The sequence below is a fragment of the Helianthus annuus genome, chromosome 15 (assembly GCF_002127325.2).
Source record: "Helianthus annuus cultivar XRQ/B chromosome 15, HanXRQr2.0-SUNRISE, whole genome shotgun sequence".
Classification (NCBI taxonomy): domain Eukaryota; kingdom Viridiplantae; phylum Streptophyta; class Magnoliopsida; order Asterales; family Asteraceae; genus Helianthus; species Helianthus annuus.
Window position 1 is genome coordinate 125466543 of NC_035447.2, and position 27872 is coordinate 125494414.

Here is a 27872-nt window from a genome sequence, read left to right on the forward strand (position 1 = left end):
TGTGTTTTCGAGAAGTGTCGTACATTGATGCTTTAGGAATACCCAGGACCACTATGGCCTGGGTACCAGTGTCTTACTAATCTCCTTACTTTTCAGGGACAACCAAGGAGGAGCTGTTGACAACCTTTGGATGTTGATAGTGGTTGTTCCAAAGACATAACGGGTAACATTTCACTGTTGCAAAATGTATATTTCTTTACAGTTGATATGTTTCGTTTGAAGGAGATATGAGAGGTAAGACAAGATCAGCAAAAATGTACACAATTGAATTTCGTATTCTAAATTCGATATTGATCAGTCTAATGATGGAACGGTTAAACAAAAACAACAAAAATATTTTATTATCTTTTGGTTCAATCTTTGTACATACGTTCTTGTTGTCAGGTAAATTTGCGCGTAAGATTTAAGCATAAATTTAGGGGGATATCTGATATCTATCTGTAAATAGATTTAAAAAAAATTTAAAAATGAGAAAATACAAAAACATTCGAAAATCAGAAAAATCAAATATTTTGTTGCATAAGTAGGAAATGAAATAATTTCATTATGTGGATTAAGGCTGACTCATGTAAGACCAATATTGAAATGGTCTGACTCTAGAGTGATGTGCTGGTAGGCTTTATCCTGATGGCCGGACTCTTTGACTGGTACTGTGCAGAACACTAATATTATTCTATGACCTCAGGAAAGAACGTCACTTGGAATTAGGATATGGCTATTTGAATGCGTGTGTGACGCCCCGATACACACAATTTCGTTCTAGTTCTGTAATCTTTTCTGTCCAACTCGTGTATCTCCTTTGTTTTGCGTGAGCAAAGACCTGGAGGTGCTAGGCAACGTCAGCTTCTGTTTTGCGTGAGCAAAGACCTAGCTGTACGTTGTCGCGCTATAGATCAATTACACCCGAAAGAGGCCCTCTAGTGCCCAAAAGAAACCAAAAAAAACCTATATCAAACTGAGAAAACTCATTTGATCTGTATATTATATTCGTCTCTGCAAATGATCTATTATGTTCTCTTCTCAATCCAGTCCCAGTCAAGGTTTCAGAATCCTAGAACGGGCTTGTGAAATATGTGGTAGGGAAACTACACGTATGATAGCGTGTTCGATTTAAAATTCCGGGAATTGATTGTGATTAAATTGAGTGTTCATATTAATTTAAATTGGAAAACATGATAAATCAGTTGCAGACCATCACTTGAAAAAGGCCTAGGGAGATAAGTTTAAGGGGACAAACATACTGGCAATCGCTCGGATCACCCAAAGTAAATTAGTGTTGATAAGTGTAGCCTGGCCTGAAACACGATGATTTGATCCCATTGCAAATTGTAATTGTATATTAGTTTCTTTGTTTATTGGTGTTTTAGTTTGTATTGTTAGTTTTTATAAAATCAAAAATCCAAAAATAGAGTGCTTATTTGTTTTATTAAGAATATTAACCGTTCTTGAAGATTTGATTGATCATCATAAATTGAATGAAATTTGAATTGTGAAATCCAAGTACAAATACTTGGATGTACTGAGTGTTCATGTGGTACTTTCCCTCTGTTGTTTAGAAATGTTGCTTATGAATTTCTGAGCATGTGCAGAATTAATTTTAAATCAAGAAACAGGGGTTATTGAAGAATGAGATGGTGTTGGCTGCTGATAAAGCATGAAGCATCACAACAACAAGATGTGCCTGAGTCAGAAGAACCAGATACGAGTCATCATCTGACAGTGATAGTACATTTGAAGAGGTACCTATGAACCTGCTTGAAAGAGAAGACATTGACAAAGAAGAGAGTTGCTGAGAATCCTCCGCCTGCATCCTTTTCAACAAGTTTTTCAAGATAAGCTGATCGTGATTAAGAAGAACAAAAGGCCCAAGTTTAAAGATTACAAGATGAAGTATCTTCCCACAGAGACATGAGATAGATAACAGTTTGATAAAGACAACATAAACCTAGGGGGATATTGTAAGGCCCTATAATTGAGTAGGTTTACGCTATCTTTATCAAACACAATTATAGGCTATTGGGCTTAGCCTTGTAGTGGGTTAGATAGTAATGGAATAAGCCATGTGGGCTAATTAGTGATTTGGGCCTGTTTGGTTATTAGTGGTGCATATGGGCCTGGCCCAGCCTGTAACTAGGTCACCCTATGTAACTATAAATAGGGTGAACCTAGTTCATTATTAGGTTAGACATTTTTGAGAGGTTCTTCATTATTATTTTCGAATTCTTTGTGGGTGTACCAGGCGGTTCTCTAGAAACCGTGTGCACTTTGGTTATAATCGATTGATTGTTCTTGTTCTTAACACTTTTCTCAGTATTCTGCGCTTTGATTAGTGTTTGATATCCGACTGTGTAGTGTTCCTGGACTTACATATACTTAGACTTATAGGCTTCTTCTAATATACGGTGGCGTAGGTTTCCTAATTTAGGTATCCACATTCTTTTCTTATGGAATCTCCAAATTCCATCTGTTTCTTGTTCTAGTTCCTTAATCATTCCTTTTAATTTTTCAGTATCATCCTTGATTACTGACTCATGTGCTTTTCTAATTTGGTCATTTAAATCTACTTGTAGATTTAATTTAAGAGAACGTACTTTTTTTGGCTTTTCGTGATATTTTCGACTTAAAGCATCAGCTACAACATTTGCCTTTCCTGCATGATACTGGATATTACAATCATAATCACTAAGAATTTCCATCCAGCGTCTCTGTCTCATGCTTAACTTTTTTTGTCCGAATACATATCTTAAACTCTTATGATCAGTGAAAATGGTAAACTTACAACCATAAAGGTAATGTCTCCAAATCTTAAGGGCAAAAATTATGGCTCCTAATTCCAAATCATGGGTAGAATAATTCTCTTCATGATTCTTAAGTTGTCTCGATGCATATGCTATAACCTTTTGACGTTGCATCATCACACATCCATAACCTAACTTACAAGCATCACAATAGACTACAAAGTCTTTAATTTCTTATGGTAACGCTATTATGGGTGCATTGGTTAGTCTTTGCCTAAGAAATCTAAACGCTTCTTCTTGTTTTGGTCCCCATTCAAACTTAACAGATTTACAGGTTAGCTTAGTTAAGGGAATGGCTATTCTAGAAAAATCTTGGATAAATCTTCTATAATAACCGGCCAATCCTAAGAAACTTCTAACCTCGGTTGTTGATTCAGGGGTTTTCCATTTGGTAATCGCCTTAATCTTTGTAGGATCCACATGAATTCCTTCATGATTGACTAAATGTCCCAAAAACTGCACTTCTTCTAACCAAAATTCACATTTTGAAAATTTTGCATAAAGCTTTTCTTTTCTTAATAAACTTAGAAGTGCATGCAAATTATTTGCATGTTCCTCTTTACTCTTATAGTAAATGAGAATATCATCTATAAATACAATTATGAATTTATCCAAATATGGCTTACATATTCGGTTCATCATATCCATAAATGCAGCTGGGGCATTGGTTAAACCAAATGGCATGACAGTAAATTCATAATGGCCATACCTTGTTCTAAATGCGGTCTTAGGAATCGCAACAACAACAGACACTTCCCTCAGTTGAACCAAAACCAGAATCGCAACAACAACAACAACCAGGGCAATGGGAACAACAATAATGGGGGAAACATCAATGATGGGAACAACGGCGCAAAGGGTCGAGCATTTGTGCTGGGGCAGGGTGATGCCAGGAATGATCCCAACGTAGTCATGGGTAAGTTTCTTCTTGACGACTTTTATGTTACCGTATTGTTCGATTCGGGTGCGGATACTAGTTATGTGTCTTTGAAAGTTAGCCAAATGTTAAAACGTGCACCAACTCTCCTAAACACCAAGCATGTCGTAGAGTTAGCTAATGGTAAAAGTCTAGAGGCCACACACATAGTTCAGGGTTGTAATCTTATCCTCGCTGGTCAGACTTTCTCCATCGACCTTATCCCTATAATTCTGGGTAGTTTTGATATCGTCGTTGGTATGGATTGGTTATCCAAGCAGCAAGCAGAGATCCTATGTAAGGAGAAGATCATTCGTATTCCTCGTTCTGGTAAGGAACCTCTCGAAGTTCAAGGCGACAGGAGTGGTGCAGTGGTTGGCATCATCTCCTTCCTGAAGGCTCAGAAATGTTTACGAAAGGGTCATACTGCCATTTTGGCACTAGTTACTGATGCATCGACGAAAGAGAAAAGAATAGAGGATATCCCAGTTGTACACGAATTCCCTCAAGTGTTTCCTGAAGATTTACCCGGTCTACCGCTCATCGCCAGGTTGAGTTTCAAGTCGAGCTAGCTCCAGGAGCAGCACCTATAGCTCGCGCACCGTATCGTTTAGCTCCAACTGAACTGGAAGAACTGTCTAAGCAACTACAAGAGCTCTTGGATAAGGGCTTTATTCGTCCTAGCTCTTCGCCTTGGGGAGCTCCAGTACTGTTTGTGAAGAAGAAAGATGGAACTTTCAGGATGTGCATTGATTACCGCGAACTGAACAAGGTCACAGTGAAGAACCGCTATCTTCTTCCTCGTATTGACGACTTATTCGACCAGTTTCAAGGGTCGAGCTACTACTCCAAGATTGATCTGAGGTCAGGGTATCATCAGCTGAGAGTCCGGGATGAGGACGTCTCCAAGACAGCATTCAGAACTCGCTACGGCCATTACGAGTTTCTAGTCATGCCATTCGGGCTGACAAACGCGCCTGCAGTTTTCATGGATCTTATGAACAGGGTGTGCAAACCTTATCTAGACAAGTTCGTCATAGTATTCGTCGACGACATTCTGATCTACTCCAAGAGTCAGGAGGAACACGAGCAGCACTTACGTCTTATCTTGGAACTTCTTCGAAGAGAACAACTGTACGCCAAGTTTTCAAAATGCGACTTCTGGCTTCGTGAAGTCCATTTCTTAGGCCATGTGGTAAACAAGGAGGGGATTCATGTCGATCCATCCAAGGTAGATTCGATCAGGAACTGACCTGCAGCGTGTACACCAACGGAAATACGCCAATTTTTGGGTTTGGCAGGTTATTACAGACGGTTCATCAAAGACTTCTCCAAGATCGCACAGCCGCTTACCTTGTTGACACAGAAAGGTGTTACCTATCGTTGGGGTAATACACAAGAAACGGCTTTTCAGTACCTGAAGGATAGACTATGCAGCGCACCTATTCTCTCATTGCCAGAGGGCACGGATGATTTTGTGGTATATTGTGACGCATCGATACAGGGGCTTGGTTGTGTATTGATGCAGCGGGATAAAGTTATTGCCTACGCTTCGCGGCAACTCAAAGTTCATGAACGGAACTACACGATGCACGATTTAGAGCTGGGAGCTGTTGTTTTTGCGCTTAAGATATGGCAACACTAATTGTACGGTACCAAGTGCACTATTTACACCGATCACAGGAGTCTCGAGCATATCTTCAAGCAGAAAGAATTGAGCATGCGGAAATGACGATGGGTCGAGCTGCTTAACGATTACGAATGCGCCATCAAGTGCCATCCAGGCAAAGCCAATGTTGTGGCTGATGCCCTCAGTCGAAAAGACACTCTACCTAGGCGTGTACGAGCTTTGCAGCTTACTATTCAGTCTGATCTTCCTGCACAGATACGAGATGCTCAGGTGGAAGCATTGAAACCAGAAAACGTAAAGGCTGAAGCTTTACGTGGCTTGAGGCAACGGTTAGAACAGAAGGAAGACGACGCCTACTATGTAACAGGACGTATCTGGGTCCCACTATATGGCGGTTTACGAGAACTTGTGATGGATGAAGCTCATAAGTCTCGCTACTCGGTACATCCAGGTTCGGATAAAATGTACCACGATCTCAGAACTACATACTGGTGGCCTAGCATGAAGGCCCACATAGCAACGTACGTCGGCAAGTGTTTGACCTGTGCAAGGGTCAAGACGGAATACCAGAAACCCTCAGGCCTACTTCAGCAACCCAAGATACCACAGTGGAAATGGGAAGAAATTTCCATGGATTTTGTTACTGGTCTGCCTAGATCCCAGCGTGGGAATGATACTATCTGGGTGATCGTAGATCGACTCACTAAGTCTGCTCATTTCTTGGCTATCAAAGAAACTGACAAGTTCTCTACCTTAGCAGACGTTTACTTGAAAGAAGTTGTTTTGAGGCACGGAGTGCCAACTTCTATTATTTCGGATCGGGATGCACGATTTACTTCAGAACTATGGCAAGCAATGCACAAAGCGTTCGGCTCACGGCTAGACATGAGCACAGCTTACCACCCTCAAACGGATGGGCAGTCTGAGCGCACGATTCAAACTCTAGAAGACATGCTTCAGGCGTGTGTTATCGATTTTGGCAACAGCTGGGAAAAACATCTCCCGTTAGTGGAGTTTTCGTACAATAACAGTTACCACACCAGCATTCAAGCCGCTCCATTCGAGGCATTGTACGAACGTAAATGCCGGTCACCTCTCTGTTGGGCAGAGGTGGGGGATAGCCAGATCACAGGCCCAGAAATGGTAGTTGATGCTACTGAACGAATTGCACAGATACGACAACGCATGGCGGCAGCTCGCGATCGCCAGAAAAGCTACGCTGATAAACGCAGGAAACCGCTCGAGTTCCAAGTTGGGGATCGAGTGCTACTCAAAGTCTCACCCTGGAAGGGTGTGGTTCGTTTTGGTAAACGAGGCAAGCTCAATCCGCGGTATGTTGGACCGTTCGAAATCACTGAAAGAATAGGCAAGGTAGCCTACAGACTAAACCTACCAGTTGAACTCAGTGCAGTTCACAATGTATTCCACGTGTCGAATCTGAAGAAGTGTCTGTCAGATGAGACCCTCATAGTTCCTTTTAAGGAACTCACTATCGACGAGCGGTTGCAGTTCGTCGAGGAACCAGTTGAAATCACGGACCGGGATGTCAAGGTCCTCAAGATCACTAGAATACCTCTTGTACGAGTTCGCTGGAACTCCCGTCGTGGCCCAGTGTTCACCTGGGAACGCGAAGATCAAATGAAAGAAAAGTATCCCCAATTGTTCGCAAGCAGTACAAACACTACTGAGGCTGAAGTTACCACGGAATTTCGGGACGAAATTCCAGATCAACGGGGGGAGGATGTGACACCCCAGGAAAACCAGGAAAACCATGCAACTTAACTAGCTTCCTCGGTGAGTACGTACCAAATTTCGGGACGAAATTTCTTTTAAGTTGGGGATAAGGTGACAACCCGAGCCTTCGAGGTCAGTAACGTTATTTTGTGTCGTTAAAATTCTGTTAAACTTAACGTGTAATAGTTTTGCTTATTATCTTACACCTATGTTCGGACCGTTTATATCGTGAAACACGTAAATAATTCTAAGTGGATCTTACATGGGCTTAGCAAGGCCCAAACGGAATTAAGTGGGACTATATATATTTAAGTACATGTCAAGTGAATGTCTGAGCGCCCAAAAATTGGTGAGGCCCGCTTATTGTCAGCCCAAGTGGTTGGGCTTAAGCCCTCTTCGGCTAGGAAGTTGTGACTTCGGTTATATTATGTAGTTACATTATTGTTTAAACACAAAAACTCAAACCAAAACCCTATTATTCTCTACATACGTGCCGCAATAGACCCCCACCCCCTTCACTCGAAGTCTTTTTTCAATCGTGCCTTCTTGACTTCGGTTAGTATGATAAATTACTATTGATTATTTGCTTATTGTTCATGATGATGGCATGGGTATTGCTTGTTAGTTTCTTAGTCTTTATTGATATCATGGCACTCTAGTATTTCATGTGATTTAATAGGCTTGTCTGCTCCATGCCATGTGAATTCTTGTTTGGTCCAATCGATTGTAAGATAATAACAGTTTTGTTGGCCATTATTGTTAATTTTCTAATAATAAGATAGCAGCCACCATGTGATTTAGTTGGTTCCATTATTCCACCTATAGGTCAGCCCACCAACAAGTTGGTCCAATAGAAAAAAAGGGTGATTGTAGTTGTCGGCTTGTTTGTAAGACTTCATCAGGTTGTTTTTTTTAATCAATGATGGGGTATTAATCACTTAAACTTGTTAGAATAAAGGGTTATGTTGGCATAGGAATGATTTGTTAAGTCAAGCTATAACAGTTATCAATGTTGCGATAATTTGATTTCTATGTTAACAAATTATATGAATTGGTGAATTAAGTTGGGTTGTGTTTTTTTTGGTTTGATGTGTAAAGGTTGGGCCGCATAGGTGGGTAGTTTGGGCAGAGGTTTAACACCTGCGGTTTAGGGAATTAGTGAAAAGTCTTGAACACGTTAATGAGTTTTATAGGGGCTGGGCTTCATAATAAAAGTTGAATACATGTTAGTGGTCCGATTGTCATGGATCAGATTGTTTTATGGTGAATAAATGGTTCCATTTGTGATTGTCAATCATGAATGATTATGAAGGTGTTAATATTTAGTTACAATGTGATTAGTTACTATGTGTGCCATCTTTGACACATACTAGATTTATGCATATGTGTTATTGTCACAATATGACAACTTGTTAAGTTAATTACAATAAACACCGGTCATTTGGACACTTAGGGAATTTGCAAATTTTAATTGCATACATACTTACGTTTAACCTATAATAGGTCACACATAACGGACCTAACATTCACTCAACGCATAAAGACACGTTAACATTACCGAGCAAACCGAGGTGAGTTCACACTCTTATCAAGGCATGGGATTCCCGGGATTGGGAATGGGGTTGAAGGATTAGATTTGTACTTACACGGTTACTAGACTATCTACCATCGTTCTCGGATGCGTAGGATACATACGTAAAACCTACGTATACTTGTACTCATCACTGTCCTCAGGTTGCGAAGGACACTCACGTAAAACCTACATGAACTTATACTCACTACTGCCTCGGTTGTGTCAGGCACTTACGTAAAACCTACGTAAACCCCCGCGTACCCCTGTCCTCGGTTGTGAAGGACACTTACGTAAAACCTACGTAAACCTTGTACGTACTACTGTTCTCAGGTTAAGAAGAACACTCATGGTTATAAATAGTCTAGTGTATATGCATTTATGGGAAGCCCCCACCAGTAGATCATACTATCGGCCCAGTAGAGCCACACGTTACGAAAGGAACTTTCTATAACAAACTTACTTACTGTGAACTCGCTCAACTAGTTGTTGACTTTCTGTTACATGCCTTGCAGGTCGTTAGGTACATGGAGCTTGCACTGGGAGGCACGGTCGTTGTGGACAAGGATCGTGAATGCTTTGATTTAAACATTATGACATTACATACTTTAATTATGATTGGGCTTTTACTCATTTGCTTCCGCTAAACTTTGTTATTTTACATATGTTTTGGAACACCTTTCATATGGATTGGTTTGGTTTAAATACAATTACTTTTACTATTTACATTGTTCTATATGATTGGTGGCTTGATCCTGGTCAGTCACGCTCCCAAGCGGTGATACTCCGCAGGTGGATTTTGGGGGTGTGACAGTTTAGGGTCTAGCTGCCTTGACTACATGCCTAATCTCCCCGATTAATCCCCAGATGTAACGGGAGACTAATACTGGTTCTGGTGATGCAAGGGTTCGCACTATTCTAGCATATTCAAAGAATGTAGTAGTGTACCCCTTACTATCCACTCCAGTCATTCTAAGGTTTAAGAACTTATTTGCTATCTGTTCTTTTTCATTGAAAGGGCAGAATTTCCTTTCAACCATATTCTTAAATTCCTCCCATTCCATATTGTAAACCATGTCACTTCCCCTAGACTGGAGAATAGTGTTCCACCACTCTAAGGCTGAGTTCTTAAATAGATTGGAGGCAACCATTATCTTGTCCTCTTCTGTGCACTTGCTTATTTTTAAGACTTCCTCAGTCTTTTCAATCCAGCGTAGGGCTACAATGGGTCCTTCATTGCCCAAGAATTCTATTGGTTTACAGGACTAGAATTCTTTATAAGAACAACCATAAGACATGGTTCTTCTTCTTTTGGGAATGGGCACTTGAGGTATGGGTCCATTGTTTACGTTGTGATCTGGTTCAGTAGGTCGTTTACTGCCATTATTACTTTTATTATCAGCTTCCTTAACTGTTTTGATAATATATGGCATTGCGCCTATAATTCCTTGTACCACTATGTGTTGGATTGCACTATTATCCACTTGGTTTCTATTATTATTGTTATTCTGGTTATCATTGTTCTGGTTTTCCTGGTTCACTTCGTTGTCCATCTGGATTTTAAACATTTACCACATATTAATATCAAAAGATAATATTTAATGCAACCAAGCACAACTGGAACTGAAATCTAAAATACAATACTAGTACACATCCGTAGCTGTTATCTAGATATTACATTTTTTTCAAACATACACGCATATATATATATATATATATATATATATATATATATATATTATTACCACTACTACTGATAGGGGTTCATCCAAAAGTCTATATTACGCTCGTGATATTTCCAGACGAGTCGTTCCCCTATTTGTCTCATTCTCTCACTTTCTTCTAAAATCTCCTTACCAAAGGTTCAAAGTTCTTGCACATTCTCTGTGCTCATGGTTGGTGCAGGTGCTGATATTGGGTTTGGGAACTGGGGCATCGGTTCTTGGTAAGGGTAAGGGTTCTCTAGAATTTCCCTGATGAATTGGTCATTATCATAATACGGGTCTAGATGGTCCAGGTCTTGGTAAGCTACTAGGTTTGGCATGGGTTCCTCTGGTATTGGGTAGCGTTAGTATAATAACCCAATATTTACATTAGTAATAGCCTCCCTGAGACAGAACTCCAACGACTACGTCGGGCAGAACCTCGTGTCACACCCCGATATTTCCACGTATTACCGGTGGGCCCGATGGGGAGTATCGTGACGTAGTTGATATCATCATAGACAATTAATCACAGTTTAATGCACAACGGAAGTCTAAAATAATATTACAAACTAAATTTGAAAAGTATAATAAAATATTATACAAACGGTCGATAATGGATCCACAGGCGGACCTAAAACGGAAAGTAAATATTGTTCAACATACTTTAAGTAGTAAAAGCTTGCAAGACTCTTTAATTAATACTCAGGAGTTTCTAGCCCATTTCGTGTAGTACCTACATGATGCGTGTGTAGTGTAATATATTTTTAATATATAATTAAGCCCTTTTTACACTTTTAGCCAAGTTTTAAATTTATAAAACACGATATTCACTAACACTAAACACACATATGGGCAAGTGCACCCATCGTGGACGTAGTATAGTGTTGGTAAGATACCGAGGTCGCCCAAGGACACAAGAGCTTTTAGTACCGGTTTATCCTCAACGTCTAATTAAATCAAAAAGTTAGAAAAATGTTTTAAACTAAGAAAAATAAAAACTAACTAAATGCTGAAAAATAAAATAAAAACAGATAGACAAGATGAATCACTTGGATCCGACACGTGTATTAGTATAACCTTTGATTATTTTCGCACTTTTGCACTTGTTTAAGAGATTATCTTAGTTATTGTAGTAGGCCCCTCTTTTGAAGGCGACGTTACCCTCAACCCAGTAGTTTGAGTCAGCAAGGATACAATCCTAAAGGGTCGGATTATTGAAAGATAATGAATTAAGTTATTAATGCAAATTATGGTAGGCCCCGCTTCTGGCGGTGACGTTACCCTCGGCTAAGTAGTCTGAGTCAGCAGGGATACAGTCCTAAATAGCCGGGTTATAGTATTAATAGTAGTTAACTTATGAGGGGGTCAAAGAGTTTGGATCCCCGCCATCCAATACCTATGGGCATTGAAGGAGATCCTACTAAATTTGACCCAGGTCCCAAGCAGGACCTCTAAACGCTGAACAAGGGCAAGACCCTTACCAAACCGTTCCCTTAACCCCCGACCAGGTAGCCAACATACCTCCATATAGACCGTGGAGATATGAATGGTGAAAATCTTTTATTTTATATAGACAGTAAAATAACGCCAAGACACCACGGACAAACGATAAGGAAAGATCACCTTCAACATAAGTAACTAGTTATTAAAGTCATTAATACAAAACCAAATAAAAAGTGCAAAAGATTAAAAATAAAAAGTATTATACTAAACACTTGTCTTCACCAAGTGATGTAAGAGACTTAGGCAAACATGGCCTTGATTGTCAAGAACTCTTACGATCAATCTTGGATCCCGAGACGACTCACACACTCTACGATGGACAATGGATGATGGTGGTGGATGATGGTGTTATGGTGGTGGTGGGTGGTGGATGAGGTGTGAGAGAGGTGGTGTGCCAAGGGATGAGTTGAAATGAAGCCAAGCACTCCTATTTATAGGCTGAACAGAAGCCTGGGCACGGCCCCGTGTCCACTGGACACGGCCCCGTGCCCGTCTGACACTCTCTCTCTTCATTAATTGTAATTCGCAATTACAATAAATGCATCTGCAGCACTCTGACCACGCCCCCGTGTCCGCTGGGCACGGCCCCGTGGTGGGCAATAGAAGCTTCTATCACTTTGTCTTTTCTGCCAGGGCTGACCATCCTGGACACTGCCCCGTGCTCGCTGAGCACGGCCCCGTGTTGAGCTGGACACGCCCCGTGTCCGCTGGACACAACCCCGTGTTCAGCTGGGCACAGCCCCATGCTCAGCTGGGCACAACCCCATGCTCAGCTTTCTTCTTGTTTTTGCTTTGGGAGATGCTGTCGAGGAGTCGGGCATGCCACGTTTCTTCCTTTTCTTTGTATTTATGTTGGATTTGACTGCATTTTTGCTTCTTTTGTTCATTTAAGCTCTTTTAACCGTGAAAATACAAAAGGAAGACAAAAGTACACTTTTTCCAACATTAGTACTTAAAAAGGGTTAGTTTTATGGCTCATTTGATGTAATTTATATGTTGCATTTTACTCACATCAAATACCCCCACACTTGAATCTTTGCTTGTCCTCAAGCAAAACTCTTTAATATGTGGCTTACACTCCCAAATGGAATGGGTAGAAGAGAAGGTTTTGGGCTTGTCTTGAGTGTCGGGAATCCAAGATCTTTATTGGGTTTTATTTTTATACTATTTACAATCCTATTCGTTGTGATTTATTTAGAACGTTTCATAAGAGAAATTACTTATTTGGGCATAACATGCCTTTTTAAAATTTCATTTATATACAAGTTCACATACCTCACGGGGATCACTCAACACTCGGCCGAAGGTGTATTTTTAGTGAATCACTCGAGAGTGGCATGGAACTTATTCCTACCATAAGCTTGCCAAGCAATCAATCCTCCTCCTTTTTAACTTTATACCTTTGTAAATATCAAGAGGACTTTTTGGGTGAAGGGTTAGGCTTGGGCTAAAGGTGGGTGGTTGGGTTAGTGGTTAGTAAAAGGGCGAAAAGCGTAAAAAGCGTCGGTTTTCCTAAAACACTTTGTTTTTTTTTTTTCTTTTTTTTTTTTTTTTTTATTCTAATGAAGCATTTTTCAAACAACGTTTCTTTTGATGAGCTTGTTTGTTTATTGCTAACTTCATCTCTTTTTTTTTTCCTTTTTTTTTTTCGTGTCACAAGAAAACCGAGCTTTGTTACTAAAATAAAGGGTTTAAAATGAAAAAGGTTTTGGTGGGTAAAGGGTGTTTGTTTTGGGGAAAGAAACGAAAAGGTTTAGGCTCAAAGGGGTTAACTAGGGGGATTTTTGGGTAGGTGGTAAAAAAAAAGAAAATAATGGTGTAGAAATAAAAAGGGGTTAGTCCTAATGCCTCCATCATTTACTTACTCGGGTTTAAGTTGGTAAGGACCGGGAATGTATCGTCATGGCAAGTTCTAGAGTCGTAAGAAACCAAGCGGCTATTCACACAAGAAACGAAAAATGAGCATTTAGTTTAAAGATATGTATTTGTATGCTCAATAAAGGCTCAAAACTCACTTTTGTGGGAATGGGTTTTTAATGTGATCAAGTATATATAATCAAATTTTAATTAGACTTGTCATGCCTTTTCATAATCTTCTTATTTGGTTCTTTTTATCACGACGCTATCGGTTGTAAATTTATAAAAATATAACCTTTTTAGAACTTGTTATTCCCAAATTAAACCAAGACAAGTAAAAAAAATGAAAAGTTTTTGAAAAAATTTGGGGTGATTAGCGGTTCCAATAGAGTTTTGTGTAAGGCTTGTTATTAGGACTTGCAAAATTCAAGGTTTTAGCATCCCCCCACACTTAAATTACACATTGTCCTCAATGTGTCCCAAAAATAAGTTTTTCGGTTGATTAAAATGTGTAAAAGTGGGTTAAAAACAAGATTTTATGGTACTGGGTAGCTGAACACGGGGTGGTGTTGGCTGAACACGGCCCCATGTCCAGACTGCCAGTACCAAAAGTAAACAGAAGGCTGGGCACGGGGGCGTGTTCAGTGAGCACGGCCCCGTGTCCAGGTACCTGAACTGGGCATTTCTGCAGATTTTTGGGCACGGGGGCGTGTTGGGTGAGCACGGCCCCGTGCTGAACTTGCAGTAATGAAGAAAAATTGTCGAGAGGCTCTGTTTTTGCGCATGGGGTGTTGGTTCAAGCTTCCCTTAGTATCCTTCACCATCCCGAGTGTGTTTTATTCCTTCAAATTAAAACTAAACTAGAAAGCATAAAAGTTAAACTAATCTAAAACTAAGGATAGTTCCGCGGAATGCCTCCATGGTGCGCCACGTTTATAAGGGTCCTTGGCTAGACCCTCCTTATCGGGTGGTTCAGGCTCATCTTCAATTAGGGGGTCATTATTGCCAAAAGGATATTTCATTGAGCGCTCAAGATCTATGCTCCTTTTGAATGCCCCTAATTGAAGAGGTAGATTATTATACTTCCGGTTTTTCAAAGCTTCGTGTGTTTTTACAAAAGGTCGTCCCAACACTAGAGGAGCGTCATCAAGGATGACAAAGTCTGTTGGGATTACCATTTGATTTGTTTGGACCAAGACATCCTCAACTACACCGATTGATTTTATTACTTTCCGATTGGATAGAAAAATGGGTATTTGAAGTGGAGAAAAATCACTAACACTTAATTTTTCGAAAATGTAGTTAGGCATTATGTTAACACAAAGATCTTTATCAATGGTGATATTACTAATAAATGAATTTTGAAAAAAACATGGAACCGGTGTAATGTTAATTTCAAAAGGATCTTCTTTTATTAGTGAAATTTGATCATTAGTTAACTTAACGCTTACCATCTCTTTAACTTTAGTGTTAGTGTTTAACTCTTTTAAAAACTTAGCATGAGTGGTTACTAAACAATGATTTTCAAAAGAAGGTGACAAGAGATTAATTTCTTCAAAATTAGACTCTTCTTGAATTTTAACGTTATCGGCCTCACCTTTTTCGTTGTTTAGCTCATGTGTCGGTTTTTCACTTATTTGTTCTTCCATTTTTAATTCCTCATTTATCGTTTCTTCCTTTTTTAATTCTTCTCTCGCGCGGGACTCCTCTTCCCTTGCGCGAGATTCTTTTATGCATCTTTCGATAAATTTCAGTTTTTCTATTATCCTATCGGCTATGTCGGTGATAGAGTAAGGATCGGGATCCTCAAAGCTTGAATCCGGTTGTTCGATCCTTGGTTCCTCATAGTACCCATATGAAGTAGATGGTTCACACCATTGTTCTTCATTGTGAGTATATGATGGATAAGGGTCGAAATTTTGTTCTTCATAGTACTCATATGAGGTGGGTTGTTCACGCCATGGTTCCTCATAATAAGAGTATGAAGGTGGTGGCTCATATGTTGAATCTTCAAAGTATGAGTATGAAGGCTCATACCTTGGTTCATCAAAATATGAGTATGAGGGAGTAGGTTCATACCTTTGGTCTTCATAGGATGTGTATGAAGTTGATGGCTCGTACCTGGGCTCCTCATAATGGTTGTATGAATTGGATGGTTGATATGAGTTATTATATTGAACCGAGCGTGCGTTACGACAATTAGTGCAATAATTACCCCTATAATCATCCTCATCATAAGTGTAGTTGTAACCTCTTGAGTATTGATCCATAAGAATCACTCAACAGACCACAACTGAGTCCCGGGACCAGAAAACAAAAATAAAGACGGAAACAGAAGCTGGACACGACCCCGTGTTCAGTGGACACGGCCCCGTGTTCAGGGTCTGTATCTGGGCGTTTTTAATTAAAGTTACTGGTCACGTTGAGCACGGGGGCGTGTTCAGTGAGCACGGCCCCGTGTTCAGACTCTGTATCTGGGTATCTAACTAAAAATATGCAGCACGGGGGCGTGTTCAGCGAGCACGGCCCCGTGTTCAGGCTACTGTAAATGCAAAACTAAACTAAAATGCAGAAAAATGCGCGCGTTTTAAAAAAGGTTTTGAAAAACTGATTAGGCCGTCGATTTTAAGCTTTCTTAAAATCCTTGTGTCCCCGGCAGCGGCGCCAAAAACTTGATGCGTGTGTAGTGTAATATATTTTTAATATATAATTAAGCCCTTTTTACACTTTTAGCCAAGTTTTAAATTTATAAAACACGATATTCACTAACACTAAACACACATATGGGCAAGTGCACCCATCGTGGACGTAGTATAGTGTTGGTAAGATACCGAGGTCGTCCAAGGACACAAGAGCTTTTAGTACCGGTTTATCCTCAACGTCTAATCAAATCAAAAAGTTAGAAAAATGTTTTAAACTAAGAAAAATAAAAACTAACTAAATGCTGAAAAATAAAATAAAAACAGATAGACAAGATGAATCACTTGGATCCGACACGTGTATTAGTATAACCTTTGATTATTTTCGCACTTTTGCACTTGTTTAAGAGATTATCTTAGTTATTGTAGTAGGCCCCTCTTTTGAAGGCGACGTTACCCTCAACCCAGTAGTTTGAGTCAGCAAGGATACAATCCTAAAGGGTCGGATTATTGAAAGATAATGAATTAAGTTATTAATGCAAATTATGGTAGGCCCCGCTTCTGGCGGTGACGTTACCCTCGGCTAAGTAGTCTGAGTCAGCAGGGATACAGTCCTAAATAGCCGGGTTATAGTATTAATAGTAGTTAACTTATGAGGGGGTCAAAGAGTTTGGATCCCCGCCATCCAATACCTATGGGCATTGAAGGAGATCCTACTAAATTTGACCCAGGTCCCAAGCAGGACCTCTAAACGCTGAACAAGGGCAAGACCCTTACCAAACCGTTCCCTTAACCCCCGACCAGGTAGCCAACATACCTCCATATAGACCGTGGAGATATGAATGGTGAAAATCTTTTATTTTATATAGACAGTAAAATAACGCCAAGACACCACGGACAAACGATAAGGAAAGATCACCTTCAACATAAGTAACTAGTTATTAAAGTCATTAATACAAAACCAAATAAAAAGTGCAAAAGATTAAAAATAAAAAGTATTATACTAAACACTTGTCTTCACCAAGTGATGTAAGAGACTTAGGCAAACATGGCCTTGATTGTCAAGAACTCTTACGATCAATCTTGGATCCCGAGACGACTCACACACTCTACGATGGACAATGGATGATGGTGGTGGATGATGGTGTTATGGTGGTGGTGGGTGGTGGATGAGGTGTGAGAGAGGTGGTGTGCCAAGGGATGAGTTGAAATGAAGCCAAGCACTCCTATTTATAGGCTGAACAGAAGCCTGGGCACGGCCCCGTGTCCGCTGGACACGGCCCCGTGCCCGTCTGACACTCTCTCTCTTCATTAATTGTAATTCGCAATTACAATAAATGCACCTGCAGCACTCTGACCACGCCCCCGTGTCCGGTGGGCACGGCCCCGTGGTGGGCAATAGAAGCTTCTATCACTTTGTCTTTTCTGCCAGGGCTGACCATCCTGGACACTGCCCCGTGCTCGCTGAGCACGGCTCCGTGTTGAGCTGGACACGCCCCGTGTCCGCTGGACACAGCCCCGTGTTCAGCTGGGCACAACCCCATGCTCAGCTGGGCACAACCCCATGCTCAGCTTTCTTCTTGTTTTTGCTTTGGGAGATGCTGTCGAGGAGTCGGGCATGCCACGTTTCTTCCTTTTCTTTGTATTTATGTTGGATTTGACTGCATTTTTGCTTCTTTTGTTCATTTAAGCTCTTTTAACCCTGAAAATACAAAAGGAAGACAAAAGTACACTTTTTCCAACATTAGTACTTAAAAAGGGTTAGTTTTATGGCTCATTTGATGTAATTTATATGTTGCATTTTACTCACATCACTACACTTAATCTTTTTGGAAAATACGTCAGTTTACACTGTTAAATACATTTAACTGATCTTTTTTAAAACATTTAAGAAAATTGATTTAAATGCACAAGGCATAAATATTTTTTTATAACTTGAGACAATTATTTAAAAATAATTTTGTATACAGATTTATATGTTTGTCGTACGTTCAGGACCGGAGTAGAAGAGCCGGTACAAGATTAATAGACACACCACTAGTATAAGCCCTCAAGAAGTTTCCTCATGACTAAGATATCGTTTTACATACGCAACTGTCAGGTGTATGCATATACTCCGTGCTTAAGTCATGGCCATTTCAAATGAATGAGCCGAGGATATCCAGGACACGGTCATATTAAACCCCAAATGCTTTGTATCAAACAAAACAGATTAAAACGGGTTATCTCAATGATTTAACCACTAATCGATTAAATATTCAATACCCGACCAAGCGGTAATAATTTACCATATCCCAAGCCCGTATAAGGGAAAATAAGTTAAAAGTATTTGCCTGAGCTAAAATGAAATTTTATTCTCAGCCGTATATTCTAATCAGCAAGTGCAGGGAGCTTTTACTGGGCTCCTAATCTGGAACGAAGGTTTTAATAACCTATTAGATTCCTAACGGGTCTTATTTAAGTTGTAACTTTGACCGGTTAGTTTTAAAGGAAAGTTTACGGTACAAAACGCCTTATTAAGCGGTAACCGGAATGGAATGTGATTTAGACCTGACAAGTAAGAAGACTTGTATATAATGGGTATACAAAACACATTCTGGATTTTGAAGTAAAAATGATATGGTTTGACCCGTTTCGGTTAATTTATGCAAACTAGTTACATAAACCGTACCAAACGCGTATATGCATAACGGGTAACCAAATGAGTCATGTACAAGTCCCATAAGTTATTATGCTTAAAATATGTTGTGATATCAGTAGGATATCTTCCATTATTCCCAAACCGAATTTAAAAACCAATTTAAGCCTCGTAAGGGTATTTTGGTCATTTTAAAGTTTATAAAAGAGGTTAAATAGCAAACTGAGGTTCTGGTCTAAAATATATAGTAAAAATATTAATTTTATCAAGTTACGTCAGTAAGATATCATAAATATGTGAGATTTATTATTTATGACCAAGCTATGCACCGTAGGGGCACTTTGGTCATTTCACATATGCTTTTCAGGTCAAGTTTGGAAGTCTGAGTTAAAGACTTATACTTACTGTTAAAGTATAAAAAATTATTTTTAAAATCATTAGGTAACAAGTCTTAGGTGCTAAATATGGTTATAAACCATACTATGCGCCTAGTTCGTATAAAAGTCGGTATTTGACGATATATGATATGTTTAAGGAAATTTGTGATTTTGATCAGTCTCGAGTGTTTAAAATATTTTATTTAACATATGATATCAGTAGGAAAAGGTTTGGTACGCAAATCATATGTTAAACTCATTTTATTAACAAAAAGGGCTTTATCATCAGTTACCGAATTTACACTAGAACTCTATGCTATGGTCAGTATAAAATTTGACAAAAATTTCCAAAAATCCCTAAATATTATATCATATCAATGGGTAGCAAGTTTGGTGCCAAAATTGGGTTTAAATATGATTTATGCCAAAAATGCAAGTTAATTAACAAAAAGTTTTTGTTTTACGATATCTTGCATAACTTTTATTTTAGACCATAAACTGATGTCAAATTTTTAAGACAAGCTTATATATCAGTAATAAAACTTTTTGTCCTCTCACATTTTCAAAAATCTCATTTTTATAACAAAAGGGCATAATGGTCCATTTTTAAGCATTTAACGGGAACATGCAAATGATTCAGATTTCTATGGAACAGTATAGTATAACCTCAGAGGGTTATACTAACATATAATGTGGTCCCAAAGGAACCCTAAGGAATAACTAAACTAAGCTAAATCGGGTCAGAACTGAAAGTCAAACCAAAGGTCTACATTTGCGACTTTCGGTTGCGAACAAAGCCTAAACTCAGAATTGTCGGGTTGAACATTCCTAAACATGTTCTTATGTTATTTACCAAGTTGTTTAAGTGGTAAAATGTATTTTATAGCTTCTACATTATCAGTTATAATTTATTTTACAAAAACTGACTCGTTTGACTTTTCTGTTAAGTAGTTTGACCCGACAATTGACTGAGATAACGTGATAATTAGAAGGTGCCCTTTTAAGGGTTTAACACCTACATATTTAACAACACATAGCCTCTTTCAATTCGAATAATGGCTGGACCGTTAGTGATTAATCACAAAGTCAAAGCGTAATTACGATATCTTTGACTTTCGATCATTAAACTAAGAAAAGCTTAACTATAGAAGCTAAGAAGGCTTACAATGGTCTTTAGCACGAATATTAGACTTGAGAAAGCTTCCTTGAACACCAGGATGCTTCATAGAGTGAGTTGTGAATAAAAACTTGAAGTGTGCAAGTGAACTCAAAACATGGCCCTTTATATAGAAGATTGAAGGCTCCCAAGATCAATCCAGTTGTTCCTAGGAGTAACAGATGATCCCATGTGTCCCTAGGGCAGTAAAAACCAGTTGCACAGTCCCTGGTATCGAAAACAGGCATGCAATGGCGGTGGAACAGGCTGCAACATGCAGCTGTGCAGAAATCTATCGCTGGTGACTCAGTCGCAGCCCACGTAAACCTTAGAGGGAGTCTACACGGCCCGCGAGGACCTGCTAATCCGGTAAAAAGTTTCCCAGGTTTGCATTTTCAGTCCCTGGTCCATTTAAATTTAAATAACTTTCTTTTATTGCACTATTGACCCCCAAAGTTAACTTTTAAGAGTCTTGGGTCAAAAATAAACATCGTTGAGCTTCCGGTTAGTTACGAGATCACCCGAAATGTCTTATATGCATCGAAACTCCATGAAATCCATATCTCACATCCGTAAGTGTAAAATAAAATTATTAAAATGCTTCGGAATCGTTAAAGGTCACTCAGAGGTAATATTTAACATGTTGACACGTTTAACCTCTGAGCTTTGTAAATTTTAAACTTTAAGCACAACGGCTTCTTCCGTGAGATACTATATTCAACAAGGAATACGAACATCGTGTAAGGTCAATCAGAGGCACATGATTTGTATGTTGACACTTTTGGTCCTTCCACCTATATCTTTCTTTGTTTGTCAACTTTAGTCCCTCGAAATCAATTCGTTACACGTTTAAAGTTTGTGACACGTGTCATCATTATTATGATTTTTGCGAGATGTTACATCCTCACCCCCTTAAAAGGAATCTCGACCTCGAGATTTACTGAAATAAATGAGGGTATTTATGTTTCATTGTGGATTCAACCTCCCACGTATATTCTGGGCCTCTACGAGCGTCCCATTTTACCTTCACAATCGGCACACTCTTTCTTCGAAGCTTTTTAACCTGTCGATCTTCGATGGTTAAAGGTTTTTCGATAAACTTCAAGATTTCGTCAATCTGTACGTCCTTATGCGACATTCCTAGCGATTCATCGGCTAGACATTTCTTTAAATTCCTGATGTGGAATACATTATGAATTCCACTAAGTTCTTCTGGCAGATTTAGCTTGTAGGCCACCGTTCTGACACATTCGATGATCTCGAATGGTCCTATGTATCTTGGGCTCAACTTGCCCTTTTTGCCAAAACGCATCACCCCTTTCTAGGGTGACACCTTGAGTAGCACTTTATCACCTACCTCGAATTTCAGAGGTTTACGCCTTTTATCCGCGTAGCTCTTCTGCCTATCCCTGGCAGCTTTCAAACGGTCACGAATTTGAACGATCTGGTCCGTCGTCTCCAGGACTATATTAGGTCCTGATAGTTGGGTTTCTCCAACCTCTACCCAACAAACTGGCGTTCTGCACTTCCTTCCGTACAAGGCCTCAAAAGGCGTGGCTTGGATACTCGAATGATAACTATTATTGTATGAAAAATCAATCAAAGGAAGATGGTCATCCCAACTTCCACCGAAATCAATAACACAAGCCCTGAGCATATCCTCAAGCGTTTGAATCGTACGCTCGCTTTGGCCATCTGTCTGAGGATGATAAGTAGTGCTGAAATTTGGACGAGTGCCTAGGGATTGCTGAAAGCTTTTCCAAAAATGAGACGTGTATCTAGTATCCCTGTCGGAGATAATAGATGCCGGCACTCTGTGGAGAGACACTATCTCATCCACGTACAGCTGAGCTTGCTTATCGGAGCTGTGCGTTTCTTTAATAGGCAAGAAGTGAGCTGACTTGGTCAGTCTGTCGACTATAACCCATATCGTATCATTCCTACATTCCGTCCTTGGTAACTTAGTGATAAAAACCATAGTTACCATTTCCTATTTCCAAGTGGGAAGTTCAGGTTGTTGAAGTAAACCTGGCGGCTTTTGATGCTCGGCTTTAACCTGTGCGCACATAAGACATTTTGCCACATAAGTGGCTATAGATTTCTTCAAACCTATCCACCAATAATTTGCCTTTAAATCCTGGTACATCTTATCACTTCCTGGATGGACTGAATATTTTGAACTATGAGCTTCCTGGAGGATCACATCTCTAAGCCCTCCATGGATTGGAACCCAGATTCGACCATTTAATCTAAGGATTCCATCCTTGCCACATGATAATTGGTCGGCAGTCACACCTAATTTCTCATTCGGAAAGTTAGTTTCCAAAACAGCTTCCTTCTGGGCAGCTAACAACTTTTCGTTTAAGCTATTCTTTAGTTCAATGCTTTTGGCATTGATTCTACTAGGCTTAACCCTTTCCTTCCTGCTTAGTGCGTCAGCTACAACATTTTCTTTGCCCGGATGGTATCGAATTTCGCAATCATAGTCATTCAAAGTCTCCATCCAAAGACGCTGCCTCATGTTAAGATCCTTCTGGTTAAATAAGTGTTGAAGGCTTTTATGATCGGAATAAATCACACACTTGGTTCCATATAGATAGTGCCTCCAAAGCTTTAGTGCAAATACAACGGCACCAATTCCAAATCGTGGGTGGTATAGTTCTTCTCGTGCACCTTTAATTGACGTGAAGCATACGCAATAACCTTGCCTCTCTGCATGAGCACACAACCCATACCGGTGTGCGATGCGTCGTAGTACACAACAAACTCTTCAATCCCTTCTGGCAATGTCAACACAGGAGCATTGCTTAATTTCTGCTTAAGAATCTCAAAGGATTCTTGTTGCTTGGGACCCCAATCAAACTTTATATTCTTGCGAGTTAATGATGTTAAAGGTGCAGCAATCCTTAAAAAGTTTTCGATGAAACGCCTGTAGTATCCTGCCAATCCTAAGAAGCTGTGAATCGTTGTAGGTGTTTTAGGCGCTTGTTAATTCATAATCGCTTCAATCTTAGCGGGATCCACCTGGATACCACGCTCGCTTACCACATGTCCAAGAAATTGGACTTCACGAAGCCAAAACTCACATTTGGAAAACTTGGCGTAGAGCTTCTCTTGCTGCAGAAGTTTAAGGATACACCGAAGGTGTCTTTCATGATCAGCTTGATTCCTTGAATACATGAGTATGTCATCGATAAAGACAATGAAAACTTCTCTAGATACGGCTTGCAAACGCGATTCATGAGATCCATGAATGCTGCAGGTGCATTAGTGAGCCTGAAAGGCATCACTAAGAACTCATAGTGGACAAAGTGTGTTCTGAATGCGGTCTTGTGCACATCTTTGGTTCTGACCTTCAACTGGTGATAACCTGACCTTAGATCGATCTTTGAAAAGTAACTTGCTCCTTGAAGCTGATCGAACAAATCATCGATCCTAGGCAATGGATATCTGTTATTAATTGTAACTTTGTTCAGCTCGCGATAATCGATGCACATACGCATCGAGCCATCCTTCTTCTTCACAAAAAGAATTGGCGCTCCCCAAGGGGACGAGCGAGGTCGAATAAATCCCTTCTTCAACAAATCATCCAACTGAGTCCTTAACTCTTTCATCTCAGTCGGTGCCAACCGATAAGGTGCTTTTGCAACTGGTGCTGCTCCAGGAATGATATCGATTCTGAATTCCACTTGTCTGTCTGGAGGTAAACCAGGTAGTTCTTCAGGGAAAACGTCTGGATATTCAGAAATAATAGGGACGTCTTCGATCTTGGGCTTTGGTTCATCAATGGTTACCTGTGCCACGTAAATGACACAACCTTTCTTCAAACACTTTGATGCCTTAAGCATAGACACTTGTTTAGGCAATCCGTACTGCGTATCTCCCTGAATTGTTAATGGCACACCATAAGGAGTCTAGATAACCACTTGCTTCTTATTGCATACAATATGGGCTTGGTTACGAGACAACCAATTCATGCCTATCACTATGTCGAATCCTGCCAATTTCAACGGAAGCAAGGACAACGGAAAAGAGTGATTCCTAATGGATATGAAACATCCATCTAATATTGTTGAAGCAGTCTCTATGGTACCATCGGCCAATTCTACCTCATATTTTATGCTTAGAGTTTTAACAGGCAAATTTAACAGTTTACAAAATTTATTGTCTACAAAAGACTTGTCTGCACCAGAATCATACAAAACTCTAGCATCAACATCATTGACAAGGAATGTACCTGTTATAACATTGTCATTCTGAACTGCCTCCTGAGCATTCATCTGGAAGACTCGAGCATTGGTCTTTTTAGCCTCCTCAGGCTTCTTTGGATTTTTCGGGCAATTAGTCTTTATGTGCCTCTTTTCGTTGCAACAATAACAGGTTGCATCCTTCATTTTCTTGCATTCCAAAGTTCTATGCTCTTTGGACTTGCAGATCCTATAAACTTTAGGTTGCGACTGCGATTGCGATTTCGACTCGAATCTACACTTCCCAAAATGGTGTTTCTGGCGGATTTTACATTTGGGTTTCTCACCTGACTGCTGGTTGTCCTTTTTAAATCCAGAACTCTTCTTATGAACTGAGTTCCCCTTTCTTTTCTTGTCAGAGCGATCAGAACTCTCATCCTCCCGTTTCCGTTTTCCTTCCTCAGAAGCTTTGGCAGATTTATTTCTGACTGCATTGAGTGTGAGAGATAGAGATAGATCCACTACTGACCTGTATGTGGTAGGTCTGGATGCTTTCACATTTCCCTTGATCTCTGGAGCTAGACCTCCTATAAAACGTGCTATGCGCTTCGGTTCCGGTGTGACCAAATAAGGAACCAATCGGGACATGGTGTTGAAGCTTGTAACATACGCCTGACAGTCCAAATTCTTCATGACCAGAGTCAAGAAGTCAGTCTCGATTTTCTCCACCTCATGTTGGGGACAAAAGTTCTCTTTGATCAGTGTAACAATATGATCCCAAGACAAGTTATACAATGGAATCTTCCCTGTGGCTTGGATTAACGACCTCCACCAAGCCAAAGCTTCACCTTTAAATGACTGTGAAACAAACTTCACAATATCCTGTTCCGCACAACCACTGATATCAACTACAGTATCCATCTCATCGAACCATGTCATACAATCAATGGCTCCTTTTTATCATGTGAAGTCCCTCAGCTTGCAAGAGACAAAGTATTTGTAAGAACAGGTTTTGACACGTGGCTCCTGATTAAGCACAATCTGTTTAGATGGGACACTCCCCCGATTCAACGAATGATGAGAATCGTCCTTGTGAGATGTTTGTGTCATGGTAGGTGGTTTCATATGAGGTACAGACTAGGTCCTAGTGCGAGTACCACTTGATTCTTTAAACTGTCTGTCAATGGCTCGAGTGACAGCATTATCTATTAATGCTTGTAGGTCTGCACCAGCTACATTAATTTCTGGTGTTATCATTTTTCTCCCTTTCGGTGACTGTTAACCTCTTGAGATTCAGCCATGTAGCTTGATTGCTATATAAAAATGATGACAACAATTTTATTCAGAAGTCTATTATAGAATCATCATTTTTGATGATTCATTAACCATGGTAATTATAAACCATATTGGTTAATTTAGTAATTTAATTTATTTAAATTTTTGTTATAATTTATCCCAGTTTTAAACTATCATGGGTATTAAGGTGGCACACAAAAGGCCTAGTCACAAGGAATTTTTAATTTATAAACCATGATTTTATAGGATTGAGGCATTTAGGTTTGAACGTAGTTCATCACCTTTCTTGACAGGGAGTCATAGACTACAACTGCCATTTGTCTTGCTAGACAATGATTATGGCCCGTAGGCACTTCATCACTAATGGATGTTTAAATCATTAGGTAAGAATAGGGAATTGGAAAAAAAATCCAATATAAGGATGACAAGTGTGATTTTATCGTATCACTATTGTCAGGAGTGCTAACATGTTTTCAGTTGTTAACAAAGATTTATTTTCTTAAAAAGGATTTACCATCATGGCCATGTCTTAAAATGACATATAGGCTAGGTTTTAACTTTATGATTTTATTTAATGGCGGATCAATTATAAATTGGAATGCTATTTTAATTTATTTCATATAGTATATGCATATATTTAATGACAAATAAAAAAAATTAAATAAAACATTCTATAAATTGAAAAAAGTACATAGCTGCCCTAAACGGGACTTTAAATAAATAACTTGTCCACAGGGACTAAAATAAGAAATATAAGTCCACGCAGGGACCAAATACATAATTAAAATGTCCACGCAGGGACTTAATTGAAATTAAATTACAAAACAATTAAATGAGGATTTTTAATAATCCCTCTTCTTCTTCCCCTTTATAAGTTATGTCAAACCCTTCAGTAGACCACGGCGGCTCCTACGCTCCTCATCTACCCTTTGCTCCACCTCGTGCAACCGCTGGAGGATCTCTTGCTGCTGCGGTGGTTGAATTTGTGGCGGCTGCGACGGCTGCTGCTGCTGAGGTTGAGGAGGTGGTGGGTATTGATACCCATATGCTGGGTACCCAGTTGGGTACGTAGCTGGAAAGGGTCCAGGGTAAAGAGCATTGTAGTTGGCTGCCTCGACATACGGGTCAATGGCAGGGGCATTGTTGTAATTGTAACTCGAGTAAGCTTGCTGCTCAAACGGGTTATACGCCGCTGCACCGGGGTAAGAAGGAATTGGGTTTTCATAACCCATGGGTGGTAGTGCTGGTGCGACTGGTGTAGAGTCGACTTCAGAAACTGGGTTTGAAGGCTCACCCATTTGCGGGTCTTCATACAACGGCGGGTAGTTGCTGTTGCTGGAGTGTTGGGGGGTGCTGAAATGGAAATCCCCGCGCATGGACATCTGTGCACCTCTTCTTCTCCTCGATGGTTCTGGAGGCAGTTGCTGTTCTGGCGGCGGCGGTGGCGGTAGCGTGACCGCCTGAAAATGTGGGTCCTCAGAAGGGACCTGTTGGTGTGGTGGTGAGTTGCGGCGAGGGGGAGTGTACTCCCAGTTGTATGAAGCCCATCTTTCGGCCCAAATATACGGGCCCCTGTAAGGCGAACCATGGAAGGATGACCCGCTAGATATGTCGATGGGATGCGTCGGCGTCCCAGTTGGTAGCATCTAAGGATCTGGATCTTCGTCCACATCCATGTTTTGGATTTCAGGGAAATGATCGGCCGGCCCCAAAGGGTTCGGACCCTCTGGTTCTTGTACCTGGTTCATTGGGTTGAACCAGCTTTGGAAATAGGGAGTTGGGTTCTGGAAAGAGCTGTGAGAACCCGAACGCTGCAACAGGATAAAAGAATGATGCGAATCATTAGGCTCCTCATCTTGATGTGG

At 40.1% G+C, this 27872-nt stretch overlaps 1 protein-coding gene across 1 annotated transcript; it reads right to left on the bottom strand.

Moving 5' to 3' along the window:
- Positions 1-415: 415 nt before the first annotated feature.
- Positions 416-25632, bottom strand: LOC110914148. Its single transcript, XM_035984445.1, has 2 exons — positions 24762-25632; positions 416-438 (listed from the first exon to the last, which is right to left on the bottom strand). Exons 1-2 carry the CDS (start codon positions 25630-25632, stop codon positions 416-418), a joined length of 894 nt encoding a protein of 297 aa, XP_035840338.1.
- Positions 25633-27872: the final 2240 nt, after the last annotated feature.